Source organism: Mirounga leonina, unplaced genomic scaffold (genome assembly GCF_011800145.1).
Source record: "Mirounga leonina isolate KUSES-001 unplaced genomic scaffold, KU_Mleo_1.0 Mir_165, whole genome shotgun sequence".
In the NCBI taxonomy this organism is placed as follows: Eukaryota; Metazoa; Chordata; class Mammalia; order Carnivora; family Phocidae; genus Mirounga; species Mirounga leonina.
The window spans coordinates 48976520-48994673 of NW_023270415.1; the positions used below are offsets into that span (position 1 = coordinate 48976520).

The 18154-nt window shown below is 38.9% G+C and overlaps 1 protein-coding gene across 2 annotated transcripts in view; it reads left to right on the top strand.

Annotated features, from left to right (window-relative positions):
• FZD6 (frizzled class receptor 6) overlaps positions 1-16513 on the top strand; it is a 38637-nt gene extending 22124 nt beyond the window's left edge. For both annotated transcript variants that reach the window (XM_035011681.1, XM_035011682.1), the window contains exons 3-7: positions 6403-6599; positions 9883-10900; positions 12235-12383; positions 13845-14273; positions 15036-16513. In XM_035011681.1, the coding sequence (XP_034867572.1) occupies positions 6403-6599; positions 9883-10900; positions 12235-12383; positions 13845-14273; positions 15036-15204 (1962 nt within the window). In that variant the 3' untranslated portion in view covers positions 15205-16513. The remainder of the gene's footprint in view (positions 1-6402; positions 6600-9882; positions 10901-12234; positions 12384-13844; positions 14274-15035) is intronic.
• The last annotated feature ends 1641 nt before the right edge of the window (positions 16514-18154 follow it).

An 18154-nucleotide genomic window follows, 5' to 3' on the forward strand; every position in this document is an offset into this window, starting at 1 on the left:
TCCTCTTGAATCAGAATTTTCATCTCTTACTCTATATGTTCTCTTTGGGCAATTTCATTCACATAATTCAATTACCATTTTTATAGTGATGGCTTCCAAATCTATGTCCTTTACCTGAAGTCTCTCGCTTGCAGAGCTCTATTTATTTAACTGTCTGTTAGTAGGTATCCACACTCACATGTCCCATGGGCACGTCAAACTGTCCATCAGCAGGTGAATGGATAAACAAATTATGGTGTAGCCACACAATGGAATATTACTTAGCAATTAAAAAAAAACTGTTGATGTATGGAACAATATGGATGAATCTCAAAATAATGATGCCAAGTGAAAGAAGCCAGACAAAAAAGAATATATGCTGTATGATTCCATTTCTGTAAAACTCTGGAAAACACCACTCTATAATGACAGAAAGCATATCAGTGGTTGCCAGGGGAGGTTATTGGCTTGGGGTGGGGGTAGGAGGTGAGAGGGGAGATAGGAGGGAAGGATTACAAAGAGGCAAGAGGAAACTTTTCGTGGTGATGGATCTATTTATTTCCTTGGTTGTGGTAATGGTTTCAAAACCCATCAAAGTTTACACTTTATACATGTTCAATTTATCATATGCCAATTATACCTAAATAAAGCTGGAAGAAAACCCTCAGTATTAAAGGCTTTTAACAGAAAAATGGCAGTTCCTGCCCACTCTTCTCTATCCCCATCCCAATCCTCCTCCCCAAAGGCAGACACTTTGAACTCTTCCAGAGCTCTTCTGATACATAGGCCATGTTCTTTTTTTTTTTTTTTAATTTATTTGAGAGAGAGAGAATGAGAGAGAGAGAACACATGAGAGGGGATAGGGTCAGAGGACGAAGCAGACTCCCTGCCGAGCAGGGAGCCCGATGTGGGACTCGATCCAGGGACTCTAGGATCATGACCTGAGCCGAAGGCAGTCGCTTAACCAACTGAGCCACCCAGGCGCCCCCTTTTTTTTTTTTTTTAAAGATTTTATTTATTTATTTGACAGAGAGAGACACAGCAAAAGAGGGAACACAAGCAGGGGGAGTGGGAGAGGGAGAAGCAGGCTTCCCGCTGAGCAGGGAGCCCGATGCGGGGCTCGATCCCAGGACCCTGGGATCATGACCTGAGCCAAAGGCAGACGCCCAACGACTGAGCCACCCAGGGGCCCCTGATACATAGGCCATGTTCTAATATGCTTAGTCTGTTACTTATTGATTCTTCCATTTAGAACTTCAGGCAGTCTCTGTTTATTCTTTCCTATTACAGTAGTTGATAATTTATTTGTCTCACTCTACTATTTTTACTTCTCTTCCCAATATTCTAATACAGTTCTTGGTCAAAACACGGGGGCGCCTGGGTGGTTCAGTTGGTTGAACCAACTTGACCTGAGACCTTCGGCTCAGGTCATGATCCTGGAGACCTGGGATCGAGTCCCACATCGGGCTCCTTGCTCAGCAGGGAGTCTGCTTCTCCCTCTGACCCTCTTCTCTACTCATGCTCTCTCTCTATCATTCTCTCTCTCTCTCTCAATAAATAAATAAAAATCTTAAAAAAAATCAGTGCTAGCATTACTAGGAACATTAAATATTGTACATTACTGAGTCAAGTAATATGCTTTGATTGCATGTCTTTCTTTAATACCTTCCCTCTTGGTTAATACAGTAACTGCGTTTTCCCTTATTTGCTTTGTTTTTTATGTACCTATAGCTAATTTTTTTCCCCTGATGTCCCAACAGACTTTTAGACATCTAACAGCAATTTTTTCAGATGCTCAAAATATGATATAATCTCTCAGTTCCAGTCCCCCATTCCCATTCCCTTGAGACAGTCCTCCTACAGCTGTCTGTTCTCCTATATATGCCCTGATTGCTTTCTGGACTAGATACATAGCCGTCATGCTAAGGCTTCCTCTTGCCATTCTCCATTGTTGGCAACTAATTCCTGAGTCCCATGTCATTTTCCTTCATGGTTTATTCATATATTCCTTCAATTGGTTTTATGAATACTACATCCTCTAGTTGCTTCCTAAAAAGGAATACTTGTAAGTTAATATTTTTTATTCCTTACAGAGCTTAAAATGTCATTATTTTACTGTCACCTAAATGGTTAGGTATAGAATTCTAGCTTAAAAGTAATATTCCTTCAGAATATTAGAGTTATTTTTGCATTGTCTTCTAGTATCTGATATTATTAGATATTCAGAATTTAATTCCTTTGTGTGTGACCTGTTTTTTTCTATTTGGAAGCATTTATGATCTCTTGATGCTCTGAAATTTTTTATTGATGTGCCTAGTTCATTCATTGCTCTGGATTGTTCATTTATTTGACAAATATTTATAGAAAAAATCATTCTATACACACACACACACGTTCTAGGCAGTAGGGATATAACAGTGAAAAAAATAGACAAAATCCCTTTCCCTCATGGAATTTACATTCTAGTGGTAAAGGCAGAAATTAAGAAATAAACTAATATATAATGAAATGTCAGATAGTGGTAAGGACTATAAAGAAATACAAAGCAGAATAACGGAACAGAATGGAAGGACAATTTTTTACATAGGGTGGGTAGGGAATGCTTCTCTGAAGTGACAGTTATGCAGAGACCCAAATGAATGAGGACATAAGCTATGTGACTCTGTGGAGGAAGAGTGTTCTAGGTTAAGGGAACAGCAAATACAAAGACTCTGAAGCAGAAATACACATGGAATGATGAGAAGCAAAAGGCCAATTTGGTGGCACTGGAGTGAATAAGAGAAAGCATGGTAGGAAATGAGGAAAAGGGTGGTAAGAAAGTGGATTTGTAGCCAGGGGCCAGGAAATTTAAGGCCTCATAGGACTTGATAAGGACTCTGGAATTTATTCTAATGGAGTCTTTTGAACAAGGACAAACTTACATTTTAAAGAATCACATTGGTTGGAGGGTGGATCTGAATGGAAATTGACTGTCAAATTTGCAAGAATGTTAAGTAGTGAGACCATTAGGAAGCTATTTCAGTAGTCTAGGTGAAAGATTTAGTGGCTTAGACATAGTAACTTAGTAATAGTGAGAAATGGTCAGATTTGAAATACATCCTACAGGGAGAACCAACAGGATTTGCTGCTGGGTTGGATATGGGGTAAGAGAAAGAGAGGAGTAAAAGATGAATCTTTGGATTCTTGGCCAGAGCAACTTGGTGAATGGTGGCACCACCTAACTGAGATGAGGAAGACTGAGGGATTGTTTGGGAGATAGGGTGCAGGGGATTGAGTTGTGTTTTGGACATACTGGGTTTGAGATGCATGTTGACAGCTTATTGGAATTCTCCTTGGAGGCAGGTGGTCATCAAGTAGAGGGTTCACAGGAGAGATGGGGCCAGAGATAACTTTGGGAATCCTTCGTGTACAGTTGGTATTTAATACCATGGTTCTGGATGAGTTCCCCTGGGGAGTGAGAATAGATAAGATAGCGATCTGAGGATGGAACTCTCGAGCACTCCAATATTTAGAATTGGGAAATGGAAGAGAATCAAAAAAAGAACAGCAGTGAGATAGGTAGAAATCCAGGAGAATTCATATTCTAGAAGCCAGTTGAAAAAAATGTTCCATGAGGAGGGCAGGATCCACTGTGTAAAATGGTGTTAAGAGTTTAGTAGGATGAGGACTTAGAATTGACTATTGGATTTGACAATGTGGAGTTTATTGGTGGCACTGACAAGCAGTTTCACTGAAGTATGAGTATGATTGGAGGGAGGCTCAAGAGGGAATGGGAAGAGCAGAATTAGAGAAAGAAAGTAAAGACAACTATTTTGAGGAGTTTTTCTATAAAGGGGAACAGAAAAATGGGATAATGGCTGGATGGGGATTGGGATGTGGAGTCAAGGAAAGATATTATTGTTTTGTTTTGTTTGTGGTGGGAGATAATAGAACAAGTTTGTCTGGTGGGATAATCACTGTAGCATAGGGTTTGGAATTAGGGGGTTGGAAGAGAGGAGAATATGAGAGAGATCTCTGTAAAATAAAATTGACTGGGGGCAACTGGGTGGCACAGTTGGTTAAGCATCCAACTTTTGATTTCAGCTCAGCTCATGATCTCAGAGTCATGAGATTGAGCCCCACGTCGGGCTCCGTGCTCAGCATGGAATCTGCTTAAGGCTCTCTCTCTCCCTCTGCCTCTCCCCCTGCTCGCGTTCTCTCTTTCAAATAAATAAATCTTAAAAAAGAAAAGAAAATTGAAGTTTTAGCCCAGAAATGTTTTAGTAATAAGATTGCAGTGTGATACCAGCTTTTTCAGTTTGTAAACTAGTACCCTTCTGTTCTGAAAAATGTTCTTATATTCTGTATTTGATTATCATCCATACCCCAGTCTCCCTGTTCTTTCTGGAACTCCTTTAGTCATGTGTTGGACACTTGGACTGATCCTCTGATTGGGAGGATTTTCTCTCCGATTGTCCATCTCTTCCCTGAGCCTTATCTTCTAATCCTTCTGTAGAGTTTTGTTTTTTTTTTTAATTTGAGCTATCTTACTATTTTAATTTTTCATAGCATCCTATCCCTTTTAAATGAATGCAGTAACTTCTCATTTAAGATATTAAGGTTTTTATTTGTTCTGTGACTTGCTTTCTTCTGTTCTCTGCATAGTCTCTGTTTCCTCCAAATATTCAATTATCTGCTTGCTTGCTTTGGTCTCTCTTTGATGTGGGAGGCTTTCTTCAAATGTCTGATGATCCTTGGCTGCCCATTTTTATTTGTGTGGGGCACTAAAAAGCTCCGTGTGCAAAAACGGGGCTTGTTACTGGTGGGCTTCATAGTAGGGTGAGCTCAAGGTCAGCTGGCTTTTTCATTGTCAGTGTGTAGAGCTCTTCAAGACTGTTGAGTTTTTTCAAAGAATGGGGATGGTAGGTATGTGCCTGAACAGAACAGGAGGAGGAAGATGAGGGCTTTATGTTCCTATAGGTAGACTGTTACTCAGTCCCCCTCTTTTCATTTTGTGCATTATCCCTGCCCTGTGCTTGATGCCTCAAGTGCAGAACATCTCCATCTCCATTTCTCCCGGAAACAACCCTGGTAGAATGCAGTAGTTATCTGGGCTGGGGTAGGGGTGAGGGTAGCCTTTTGTGCTATTTGGTACCTCAAAGAACTGAGACTCTTGGATTATTTAGAGCACATCAGCTCATTGTCATCTGAATCCCTCCACTCCTACTTCATAATCCACCCCATGTCCCATTAAGTCACTTTCCACTCCTCTGATAGCTTTCCATCATGGAAAGGCTGGGGCTTTCTCCTTTTTTTGTCATTGGAAAAGTCAGATATGCTAATGTAGTCTCTTCTGTTCACTTACTAATGGGTTAGTGCCTTTTTTTTCTTTATTATAATTTTAGTAAGGAAGCATGAGGAGGAAAAGAGGGTAAACATATGTGGTTAATGTGCCAGGTTTATCCAGAACCCATCTGCCTCTCTGAAGTGTAATCATTGCAATAATGTTTATTGAGTGCTTATTACTACATGTCAGACACTGTTTGAAGTGCTTTACATTTATTAATTCCATACTCATAACAATCTTATGCAATAGGTACTATTATTATTGCCATTTTACAGATGAAGAAACTAAGGCACAGAAAAGTTAACTTGACAAAGTTACACAGCCAGTAAGTAGGGGACTAGCATTCCAACTCAGCCGTCAGACTCTAGAGATACTTCCTGCTTTTAAAACTCTCCAATAGTATTTTATTCCTTGATTTCTAAAATCCAGACAACTTAGCATGCCATTCCCGTTCTTCAGGGATCAGGCCCAGCATACCTCTCCAATCTCACCTCTCTCTGCTCTGCCCTTAACACCACCTCTTTGACCTTATATTCTAGCCACACTAAGCTTGCCCTGCATGGACAAGGTTCTAATGATCCTCATGCCTTTTTCATGCTGTTCCTCTGCCCCAAACATTCCTTCATTCTCTAGAATGCTCAGTACAATGTTAGGGTATTCCATTTTATTAAACTGAATATTTGCATAATTTATTTTATCTAGCAATCAACTCATGCTTTTGATTTGATTTAGCATGTCTTCTTGAAAAATGTATAATTGAATAAAATAATAATATTCCATTATGTGTGAAGGGTTCATAAGTCTAACAGACTAACTGAAATTATCTCCTTTAAATTTGATTGTGTGAGGGGCACCTGGCTGGCTCAGTCAGTAGAGCTTATGACTCTTGATCTCAGGGTCATGAGTTCGAACCCCATGTTGGGCATAGAGATTAGTTTAAAAATAAAGAAATGAATAAAAGTGAAAGAAATTAACTGTATTGAGAGTGAAATATTCTTTTGGAGTGTAAGTGAAAAGGTATATACCTTAAATAGTAAGTAAGTTCCATTCATTTGTTATTAAAATGTTTTCTAACCTTATCTTGCTGTTTTTAATAGCCTTTTCTTCCTCTTGCAAATTTGGAGTGTTCACCAAACATCGAAACTTTCCTTTGCAAAGCTTTTGTACCAGCCTGCACAGAACAAATTAACGTGGTTCCACCTTGTCGTAACTTTTGTGAGAAAGTATATTCTGATTGCAAAAAATTAATCGACACTTTTGGTATGCGATGGCCTGAGGAACTTGAATGTGACAGGTAAATTATGTTTTCAACTGAAAGCTACCAGTGATCTTCTAATGTTGATAGTAGTTTTCCAGAATGTTCGTGACAGGCTTTCATTATTTAACACATGTTTATTGCACACTTAACATGTGCCAGCTACTGTGGCGACAGTGTTTTGGACACAATGGTGAGCAAAAACAGATTTGTGGTGGGAACGTACAGTGGGGTGGGAGGAACAGATGGTAATCAAATGATTATAATAATAAATGTAAAATTATAACCATGCTAGATACAACAGGGAGAAGTACACAGTTCTCTGAGAAGATGTAAGGGTGCCTTTGACCCAAACTGGGGGGAAATGAACTTATTATCAATTCACTGACCTTTTTGCACATTGACCTTGGCTTATTACTTTCATCTCCTATTCTCTAGACATTGGTGGATTGTAATTTGAAATATTCTACTGATATAATGAGACTTCACATGATAAAGCTGGGAAGGAAGCTGTGTCTATCTTTTTGTGTCTTTATTTATAGACTAAAGTATAGAGGCTTTGTAGAAGTCATATACTTCTGGGGGATAATTGTTTTCAGGAACAATTGGTAATATATAGTAAAGATGAGGATGCTCATACCTTACACTCTGGACAATCCCCTTCTATAGCAACTTTTACACAAATAAGGAATCATGCTAAGAATACTGATTGCCACATTATTTCTAATTTTTTTTAAAAAGGGAAAAAGTGAAACTCCAGTGTAGAAGAATGACTAGTAAACTGTGATGTACTTACACACTAGAATACCATGATATAGTTGATAAAATTAATGTAGTTGATCCACCTCTGTAAACATGGATAAATCTAAAAATTATAGTGTTAAGTTAAAAAAGGATGCTACAGGATAATATATATAGTATGTCATTTATATAAAATTCAAAACCTTCATAAAACAGTATTATATATAACATTATGGTTAGAAAGTCACATAGTAAAAATTTTTTTAAATGCATAAGGAGAATAAAAACTGAACTTGTACTAATGAGTATTTCTGGGGTGAGAGCAAAGAGAATAGGACCAGAAAGGGGTCCCAACTGATCTCTACTGTTATATTAGTTATTTTAAAAGATATAAAGCAAAACTGACATAATATTACATTTTAAAAATGCTGGTAGATACATAGTGTTCTTTTTATGGGCATACATTTTAATATTTGCTACTCTTATCTATATCTAAAGCATATTTTAAACGTTTTCTGCTTGGGGTGCTTGGCTGGCTCAGCTAGTGGTGCATGAGACTCTTTTTTTAAAAAGATTTTATTTATTTATTTGATAGCGAGAGAGGGAACACAAGCAGGGGGAGTGGGAGAGGGAGAAGCAGGCTTCCCGCTGAGCAGGGAGCCCGATGCGGGGCTCGATCCCAGGGCCATGGGATCATGACCTAAGCCAAAGGCAGACGCTTAATGACTGAGCCACCCAGGCGCCCCGGAGCATGAGACTCTTGACCTTGGGGTTATGAGTTTGAGTCCCTACTTTGGGTGTGTAGAGACTACTTAAAAATAAAATCTGAAAAAAACACAAAAATAAACAAGTAAATAAATAAATAAAATGTTTTCTTGTTAGAAACTCCCACTAATTTTTATTTTTTTAAAAGATTTTATTTATTTATTTATTTTTTATTTGAGAGAGAGAGAATGAGAGACAGAGAGCATGAGAGGGAGGAGGGTCAGAGGGGGAAGCAGGCTCCCTGCTGAGCAGGGAGCCCGATGCGGGACTCAATCCCGGGACTCCAGGATCATGACCTGAGCCGAAGGCAGTCGCTTAACCAACTGAGCCACCCAGGCGCCCAAAGATTTTATTTATTTATTTAAGAGAGAGAGCACAAGTGGGGGTAGGGACAGAGGAAGAGGGAGAGGGACAAGCAGACTCCCACATGAGTAGGGAGCCCAATGTGGGGCTCAATCCCAGGACCCGAAGATCATGACCTGAGCCAAAATCAGATGCTTAACTGACTGAGCCACCCAGGTGCCCCAAAACTCCCACTAATTTTTAAACTATATAGATCCTCCAAATTAATACTGGTGTGTAGAACTCAACTGAGTAATGAAGTTTTTCACAAAATAGAAATATACCTGTGTATATCACTCTGGTCTCCCATAAACAAGGGAGGCAAGGAGTACAGACTTCCAGTTATAAAATAAGTATGTCATGGGGATATAATGTACAGCCTGGGGAATATAGCCAATAACATCGTATTAATTTTGTGACAGATGGTGATTAGGTTTACTATGGTGACCATTTCTCAATGTATATAAATGTCGAATCACTATGTTGTACACCTAAAACTCATATAATAGTGTATGTCAGTTATACCTCAATTAAAAAAACCCAGCCAAACTGAAACAGAATAGTGATGTGAATTAAGCTGGTCCCAGTCTACCTCTTGGTGATCTTCTTGCCTTTAAGAATGTAGAGATCACCTGAACTCAATCCAGGAAGGGGAAGGGTCTCATTTCAGTCAATTTTAACTGTCAAAACCTTAGTCATATGGTTGAGCTACTTTGCTTGTGGGCATTAAAAAACAGTGAACGGGGTGCCTGGGTGGCTCAGTCGTTAAGCGCCTGCCTTCGGCTCAGGTCATGATTCCAGGGTCCTGGGATCGAGCCCCGCATCAGGCTCCCTGCTCGGCCGGAAGCCTGCTTCTCCCTCTCCCACTCCCCCTGCTTGTGTTCCCTCTCTAGCTCTCTCTCTCTCTGTCAAATTAAAAAAAATCTTTAAAAAAAAAAAAAACAAACAACAAGTGAACTTCCCCAAGTTTTATATTTCTAATGCTGTAAACAGATAAGCCAGCACTTTTTTGTCTGGAGACTACTAATTAAGATAAATTCTTTCTTTTTTTTTTAGGATAAATTCTTTCTTAAGTAGTTAGTCTTGGAAGCAGAAATTATTTAAAAATTAATTGGGGCACCTGGCTGGCTCAGTCAGTGGAGCATGCAACTCTTGATCTCGGGGTTCTGAGTTCAAGCCCCACCTAGGGTGTAGAGCTTACTTAAAAAAAAGTTTACAAAATAAAAATAATTGATCATTTTCTGAGTAAGGGAATTTTCATATTCACTTGCCTCGTATTAAATATATGTTAGCGTGTTGGGGCCTCACTAACAACTACAAGTTTTTGGTTAACTTCAAAGCTCTAGCCTCTATCCAGGTTGTGTGTCTTCCCTTCAATTATGAATGCATAAGGTAATACTTTATAGTTGGAAAGCATAGCATTAAAATAGTGAATCAGTAAAAATGTTACCTTCAATTTTTATAATCTCTACAGATTGCAATACTGTGATGAGACCGTTCCTGTAACTTTTGATCCACACACACAGTTTCTTGGTCCTCAGAAGAAAACAGAGGAAGTTCAAAGAGACATTGGATTTTGGTGTCCAAGGCACCTTAAGACTTCCGGGGGACAAGGCTATAAGTTTCTGGGAATTGACCAGTGCGCACCTCCATGCCCTAACATGTATTTTAAAAGTGATGAGCTAGAGTTTGCAAAAAGTTTTATCGGGATAGTTTCAATATTTTGTCTTTGTGCAACTCTGTTCACATTCCTTACTTTCTTAATTGATGTTAAAAGATTCAGATACCCAGAGAGACCAATTATATATTACTCTGTCTGCTACAGCATCGTGTCCCTGATGTACTTTATCGGATTCTTGTTAGGCGACCGCACAGCGTGCAACAAAGCAGATGAGAAGCTAGAACTCGGGGACACCGTCGTTCTGGGCTCTCAGAATAAGGCTTGCACTGTTCTGTTTATGTTTTTGTATTTTTTCACAATGGCCGGCACAGTGTGGTGGGTGATTCTTACCATCACGTGGTTCCTGGCGGCAGGAAGAAAATGGAGTTGTGAAGCCATTGAACAAAAAGCGGTTTGGTTTCATGCTGTTGCGTGGGGAATACCGGGTTTTCTGACCGTTATGCTTCTTGCTATGAACAAAGTTGAAGGAGACAACATTAGTGGCGTTTGCTTCGTCGGTCTTTATGACCTGGATGCTTCCCGCTACTTTGTGCTCCTGCCACTTTGCCTTTGTGTGTTTGTCGGACTGTCTCTTCTTTTAGCTGGCATTATTTCCTTAAATCACGTTCGGCAAGTTATCCAGCATGATGGCCGGAACCAAGAGAAACTAAAGAAATTTATGATTCGAATTGGGGTCTTTAGTGGCCTGTATCTTGTGCCCCTGGTGACACTTCTAGGATGTTACGTCTATGAGCAAGTGAACAGGATCACCTGGGAGATAACCTGGGTCTCCGACCACTGTCGTCAGTACCACATCCCGTGTCCTTATCAGGTAAAGAGCATTTGATTTAGTTTGCTATCTTTTTTAAAGATTTTATTTATTTATTTGAGAGAGAGAGCGCGCACAAGCCAGTGGGGATGGGCAGAGGGAGAGGGAGAAGCAGACTCCCCGCTGAGCAGGGAGCCCGAGACACGGGGCTCGATCCCAAAGCCCTGAGATCATCACCTGAGCTGAAGGCAGACGCTTAACCAACTGAGCCACTCAGGGACCCCTGTATTAGTTCACTATTTAACTTTAACATAGAGGATGTTCCCTGGAAGCACACTTGAACTAGTCATGAACATGACCTTAGATTTCCCGTAAGAAAATCCAATAGACAGAGGGAATGATTCCTTGGGCATCAGAAGAAACTGGGGTCGGGGCGCCTGGGTGGCTCAGTCGTTAAAGCATCTGCCCTTGGCTCAGGTCATGATCCCAGTCCTGGAATCGAGCCCTGCATTGGGCGGGCTCCCTGCTCGGCGGGAAGCCTGCTTCTCCCTCTCCCGCTCCCCTGCTTGTGATCCCTCTCTCACTGTGTCTCTCTGTCAAATAAATAAATAATCTTTAATTAACAAAAAAAAAGAAGAAACTGGGGTCAGTGCCTCAAGAGTTCTTTCCTCAAGTTTAGGCTTTGGTTACAATAGTTAAAATGCTTCCTAAAGTTAAATTTGGTTGCAAAGGCAGATAAATAATAATGAGGAACAGAAACAGAAGAACAGATCTGTCAATTTCAGCTGAATTGGGAGTTGTTTTTAATTCTTCAGTTAGTGGGGGGAAAACTTACTTGGGTATATTGAATGTGATCGTATCATAATTTTTGTTTCATATATATGCTTATAAAAACAGAACTTATTTTACTGTATTGTATTAATACTTATTTCACTCTGACCAACCAAATTTTTTTAAAACATAAACAACAATGCATAAAGACTCTAAAATAGTATGTTGTTCCAGTGAATTTAAATGTAATTTTTTGGTAGATTCTCATGAAGCAAAGTAGATGAATACTTAAAGCAGGATATTTTGGCAATTACAAGAGGCTGCTACACTTACAGGGAAAAAATGCTGAGAAATCAGGCCAAGATTTAGGATGTGCTTCCTAAATATATTTAAGTGTTTTCCTTTTCTAGCTATATATTTTGATACACAGATAAGTTCTTCATTCACAACTTTAGTGAAGAATATACTTAATGCAGCACTAGTCATTATATTATGCTATGTCAAACATTTTATAATAAAACAGACTGAAGATTTATACTTTTTGTTCAAGTTTTACATTGACTATATAGACTTCTTTCCACTGAAAATGTATCACTGAAATTTTTATTATTCACTTTTCTTTGTAGGCAAAAACAGAAACTCGACCAGAACTGGCTTTATTTATGATAAAATATCTGATGACATTAATTGTTGGCATCTCTGCCGTCTTCTGGGTTGGAAGCAAAAAGACATGCACGGAATGGGCTGGGTTTTTTAAACGAAATCGTAAGAGAGAGTAAGAAGCTATTGAATTATCTGATGTTGTTTTAAATTAAATAGAACAAAAACCAAGGAACTATTCAAGTCATTATTGTACTTTCGTATGTCAACTGTTAGGACAAATTTGGAAATCTTTTTCCTGGGGAAATATACTTTATTTTGTTTGGCATTCATTAAAATAGTCTTTGACCTATACTATTCTATTGAAATATGAATGAAAGTTTTGTAAAGTGTTTATTTTCTTTACACAGCTTATATTTAATATTATCACTGCTATCACTGGATTCATTATTTTGGGTGCAGCATTTTAAATTTTAATTATCAGTGATAAAAGATTAAATGGGATCAAATATATGTAAGGAAATCTATAGAGTATGATTCAAATATATTGTATGGTCATTGTTTACTACCTTTAAATTTTATTACACATAGTGCTGGCTTAAAAATGTCACTTATTGGGGCGCCTGGGTGGCTCAGTCATTAAGCGTCTGCCTTCGGCTCAGGTCATGATCCCAGGGTCCTGGGATCGAGCCCCACATCGGGCTCCCTGCTCATGGGAAGCCTGCTTCTTCCTCTCCCACTCCCCCTGCTTGTGTTCCCTCTCTTACTGTGTCTCTGTCAAATAAATAAAATCTTTAAAAAAAAAAAAAAGTCACTTATTTGCCTTGCTTAAGATGGTAAAATTTTAAACTTACGTAGTATTTTGTAACAATATAGTAGATTTACAAGTAAATAGTTCATTTTGGTTATTTATGTACATTGTACGCTCTATACAATCAACAGTGTAGTATAGGTTTTTAAACTATTCCCCACTGGTTTGATTAATAAACTTTTTTGGGGTAAAAACTTCAGAACTATAGATCTTTTCTAAGTTTTTGAAGTCTGAAGAATTGCATTTTTTTTTTTAAAGATTTTTCTTTATTTGACAGAGAGAGCACACAAGCAGGGGGAGAGGGAGCTGAGCAGGGAGCCCGATTGAAGAATTGCATTTAACTGGACTTGAATTATTTTGCACTATTATTACATATCTATCCTGTATTTATATACTCACACTGAAGTATAACTTGCAAACTTTAATGTTAGAAAGCAAACAAATTTAACAACAACCATTCTATCTCCTTTCTCTTCTAGTTTACTTTTATATTTGATGTATTTACGTGTGATACACAGATTGTGCCCTACTCTGTGCTGCTTTGAGTTTCCTTGTCCTCATCCTTTGGTTTAGCTTCTTTCATTTCTTACCAATCTACTTATGCTGACAAAGGCAACTAACAGTGATGCAAAAAAGACTTCATTTCATGACCATCTACTTATAGCTCGTGATATCTATAATCCCAGATTTCGTAACTATAGATCATTTAGAATTTTTGACTGGGTTGACTCAGGATTTTTGGCATAAGAGATGTGGTGTGCTTTTTGGCTTCTCGATAGCACTTAACATTTACCGAGTAAGCCCTGTCCTTGGTTTCTCTTGCAGTCCAATCAGTGAAAGCCGCAGAGTTCTACAGGAGTCATGTGAGTTCTTCTTAAAGCACAATTCCAAAGTTAAACACAAAAAGAAGCACTGCAAACCCAGTTCGCACAAGCTGAAGGTCATTTCCAAATCCATGGGAACCAGCACAGGCACCACAGGAAATCACGGCACATCCTCGGTGGCAATCACTAACCACGATTACTTAGGACAAGAAGCTTCGACAGAAATACCAACCTCCCCAGAGACGTCCGTGAGAGAGGTGAGAGCAGATGGAGCGAGCACCCCCAGATCCAGAGAAGAGGACTGTGGGGAGCCGGCCTCCCCAGCAGCATCCAGCTCCAAACTCTGTGGAGAACAGGCCGACAGGAAAGGCCGGGCAGGCAATGGGAATGATAAGATCAGCGTGTCTGAAAGTACGCGGAGTGAAGGAAGGTGAGCTTGGATTTTGTTACCTTAAATCGGGACTACTTTGAATACTGCATTATCCGTTTTTTATTAAAGCATAGCACATCTGCAAAGAAAATGTTCTAGGACAGGACATGTCCATACACTTCATCCAAGGAAGTTTGGCTTTAAGAAGTTTGGGTTCAGCCTATAAATGTGCTATTCGGTAGTTTGATTCTTAGCTTGGAAGAGAGCCTTCGTGAATGTTGTTCAAGTAGGAAAGTGATGTTCATTTCAATGGCAGTTGTTAAGTGTTGCATGTATATTTGGGTAAATGTTTAAGATCCTTCTGAAATACAGGCTATTAAGTTGTAATTAGCACTGTATCATAGTACTAAAAGGCAGTTGTCATTTCATATGAAGATGATTATAAAATGTTTTTTATTTTCTGAACATGAAAGGATATTGACATTATCTTTAATGAATTTTCCCAAATGGTCATAGGTGATCCAAACACAGGTAAACATCGAATTAGCCAGAATGCCGACAGCTAAGTACTTTTGGGTCTCAAGGTTGTCTCACTTCCCTCCTCCCAGACTAAACCAGATGCACCTTCTTTGTGTTCCCATAACCGCTTTTGCAGACTGGATTCTAAGTAGATTTGTGCCTTTGAAATAGATATGTGCTCTGATAAGGGTGGATGCTGCTTGGGAGTAAAACTCATGAGAAGGGGATGGCAGTGGGTGAGGACATTTGGCCTCACGTGTGTGCTTTGGTCTGTAGTATGTCACCTTTCGTCTTTTTACCTAGGGTGACTGCAAAAAGTGACGTCACCGAAGCCGGCCCAGGGCAGAGCTACAGCTTGCAGGCCCCAGGTTCCTCGGAGCCGGGCAGCCCGGGAGGCTCCACGTCACTGCTCGTTCACTCGGCTTCTGGGGGCAGAAAAGAACAGGGCCCCGGCAGTCACTCTGATACCTGAGGGACAGGTTCGCCCGCCGCTGAGAAGTGGATTCGTGTTACACTGGAGGGGACAGCGCGCTGTCTCATCAGTATCCCTGTTCTGTTCTTTTGCACCGACAGCTACACTGCGGGCTGTTACACTGGAAACAGTAGATTCCGAGAATAAAAGGATTCATTTCGCACAGAGGTTAACGATGACCGTGTACCCAGAAAGCAGAAATGTGCTGGTTAATAATATTTTTTTAAGTTGTGTGGGAGGAGGCAGTGAGAGGAATCTTCCTTTTCTATTTATGAAGATTCTACTCTTGTTAAAAGTATTTTAAGATGTACTATATGCTATTTCACTTTTATGGTATAAAATCAAGATATTTCTTTGCTAAAGTATTTAAAGCTTATCTTTGTATCTTTTTTATATATTTGAAAATAAGTTTATATGTATTTGAACTTTTTTTAGGAATCCTGGAAAAGCTATCCAACTATTTTTGTTATGTTCTTCTCAGATTTTAGCACTACTTTGGTAGCTTTGACACTGAGTTTCTAAGAAAATTGAAAAATAGTATTCTTTTATAGTATAAAAAATATTTGACACACCAGAAGGTGTTGTAATGGAATCCACTTATTCCACTTTATCATCTTCCCTGTGTGAATTTTAAAAAGACTTATTGTTTTAGGAATTTCATACATCTGTTATGCCACTAAAATAAGGTGCTTGATGTCCAGTGTTGATTGTATTATGCTGCTCGCTGATCCTTCGACATTTTTAAATAGTACGTCCTGAAGGATTAGATGAAATTTACTCTTTAGAAATTAAACCAAGGGCAATTGATTTCCTTTTTAAAAAAATGTTTTATGACCACTCAAGATTGTATTTTTATGACCATTTATAGTTGCTTATACTTTTGTTTTAACTTTTGCTTTTTAACATTTAGAATTCTAAAGTTTGTACAGTATCTTTGTCAGACATTATGTAGAATTCATTTCTGTACTTAAATAGGATTTTGCTGAACATTTAAAAGTGTTAAAAAAAATGTTAGCATTAGTGCCAATCAAATGGGAAAAAAATGTGTCTTGATAAAATGTATTTTATATAACGTACTTTAAAATATTAAAGAATTTTCTTAATTTTATTTCCAACTAAGTGTTATACCTTGAACAATGTTTTCTGATGGTTTTGGTTTTTTCCTCTATTTAGCATTCTATTAGGCATAAGAGAAAGATTATCATGTACTGTATGGAAAATGTAAATATTAACTTTTCCACATTTTGAACTTTGTATACAAAAACATTGTGTGATCTCTCCAGTAATAAAATTTTCTCTGTGTAAGAGATTGTGGAGTATTCTGTGCTTATTCTTAGTGGTCCTGACCCAGGAAGTGGTAGAATTTTTCAGAGCAGTGGCTCCATGACTAATAAGCCAGAAGTTTGTTTGTTTTAAAGATTTTATTTATCTGACAGAGACACAGCAAGAGAGGGAACACAAGCAGAGGGAGAGGGAGAAGCAGTGACTTTATTAACGTATCCTAGTCACTCTAATAATTTTATAGTTGGTTTTTCCTGGATTTTCAATGTAGATGATCTTTTCATGTCAAATAATGGTAATTTTATTTCTCAGCTATTAGCCTGAACTGGGAACCCATCACTGTTAATAGCGGTGTCAGCGGGCATCCTGGTCTTGTTTATTTGAATGAGAATGTCTCTAGTATTTCATCATTAAAAACAACGTTGGCATTTGATAGAAGATAGATCTTTTTTCACTAGTTAATAACGAATCCTATTCTGACAATTTTTTTCAAATTAGCAGTAGGTGCCGAATTTTATTGAATGCCTTGTTGCTGTATTAGTCAAGGTAGGCTAACTGCTGTAACCATCCTCAAGATGGTAGCAGCTGAAGGAACAGGTGCAAATGTTCTTGAGGTAGCCCTCCAACGGATTCTTCAAGGACCCACCACTTCCAGCTTCCGATGCAGCCATCCACAGCCATCCCTTAGAGCTGCAGATTCTTTGCAGGATTCTCTGCACCCAGCCAGTAGATGGAGGAAGAGAGAGTAACCGATTGCACAGGAAGATTGTTATGGGTCCGAGTGGGAAGTGGCACACATCATTTCCAGCTACATTCCACTTGCCAGAACCCAGGCACAGAATCACACCTAACTGCAAGGCAGGCTGGGAAATACAGTCTACGTGTGTGCCTGGGCTGGGGGGGCGGAAGGGGGGGGGGAAGGAGGAACCACCTTACTCAGTCATCGGCCAGCAATGTTGCAATCTACAAATCTAATGTCGTAAAATAAATTTCCCAGTATAATGCCATTCTCTCCTTCTTTGAATAATTCAAAGTCATCATGGTGTATCATTTAATATCCTGCTGGATTTGATTTGTTAGCAATTTAAGATAAAAATGTACATCCATACCTACCTGTATTCTAAATGATTCCTCAACCAGGAACATAGCATTTGTAATCAGTAAGCTTAAATTTTTAAAAATATTCTATTTCTAAGAGCAGACTTCAAGACTATCATCTAATTCAAAAGAAAACAGCAGTTTCTCTTTTTCATGAGACCAGAGTCTGTGATGCAAAAAGAGCCAACTGTTTCAGAAGTGGTGACTTCAATTTTTATAAGAATTACAGAGCATTTTTTGACCAAGAAAGTGGACCTAAATTACAGATTTACATTTTCAATAATATTGGCATGAGCATTGTGCAGCTCAACTCCACAGCAGAAAAAATACGATAAAGCATTTCACCTTGAAAATCAGCCACAAATCAACCAAATTTTATGGAATGCCATCTTTCAAAAAGTACATCCATTAGGATCCATCTGCTAGGTTATTTATGGTAGTGAAGGAATCTTTCCTAGACTTCCCTCGAAGAACTAGACCAAAAACAGCTTGTAATTACCATCGATCATCAAAATCACAGCTTTAGTGCTTCCTTCTCAGAAATATGCCACTGGTGGGCTCTTCCAGTTAC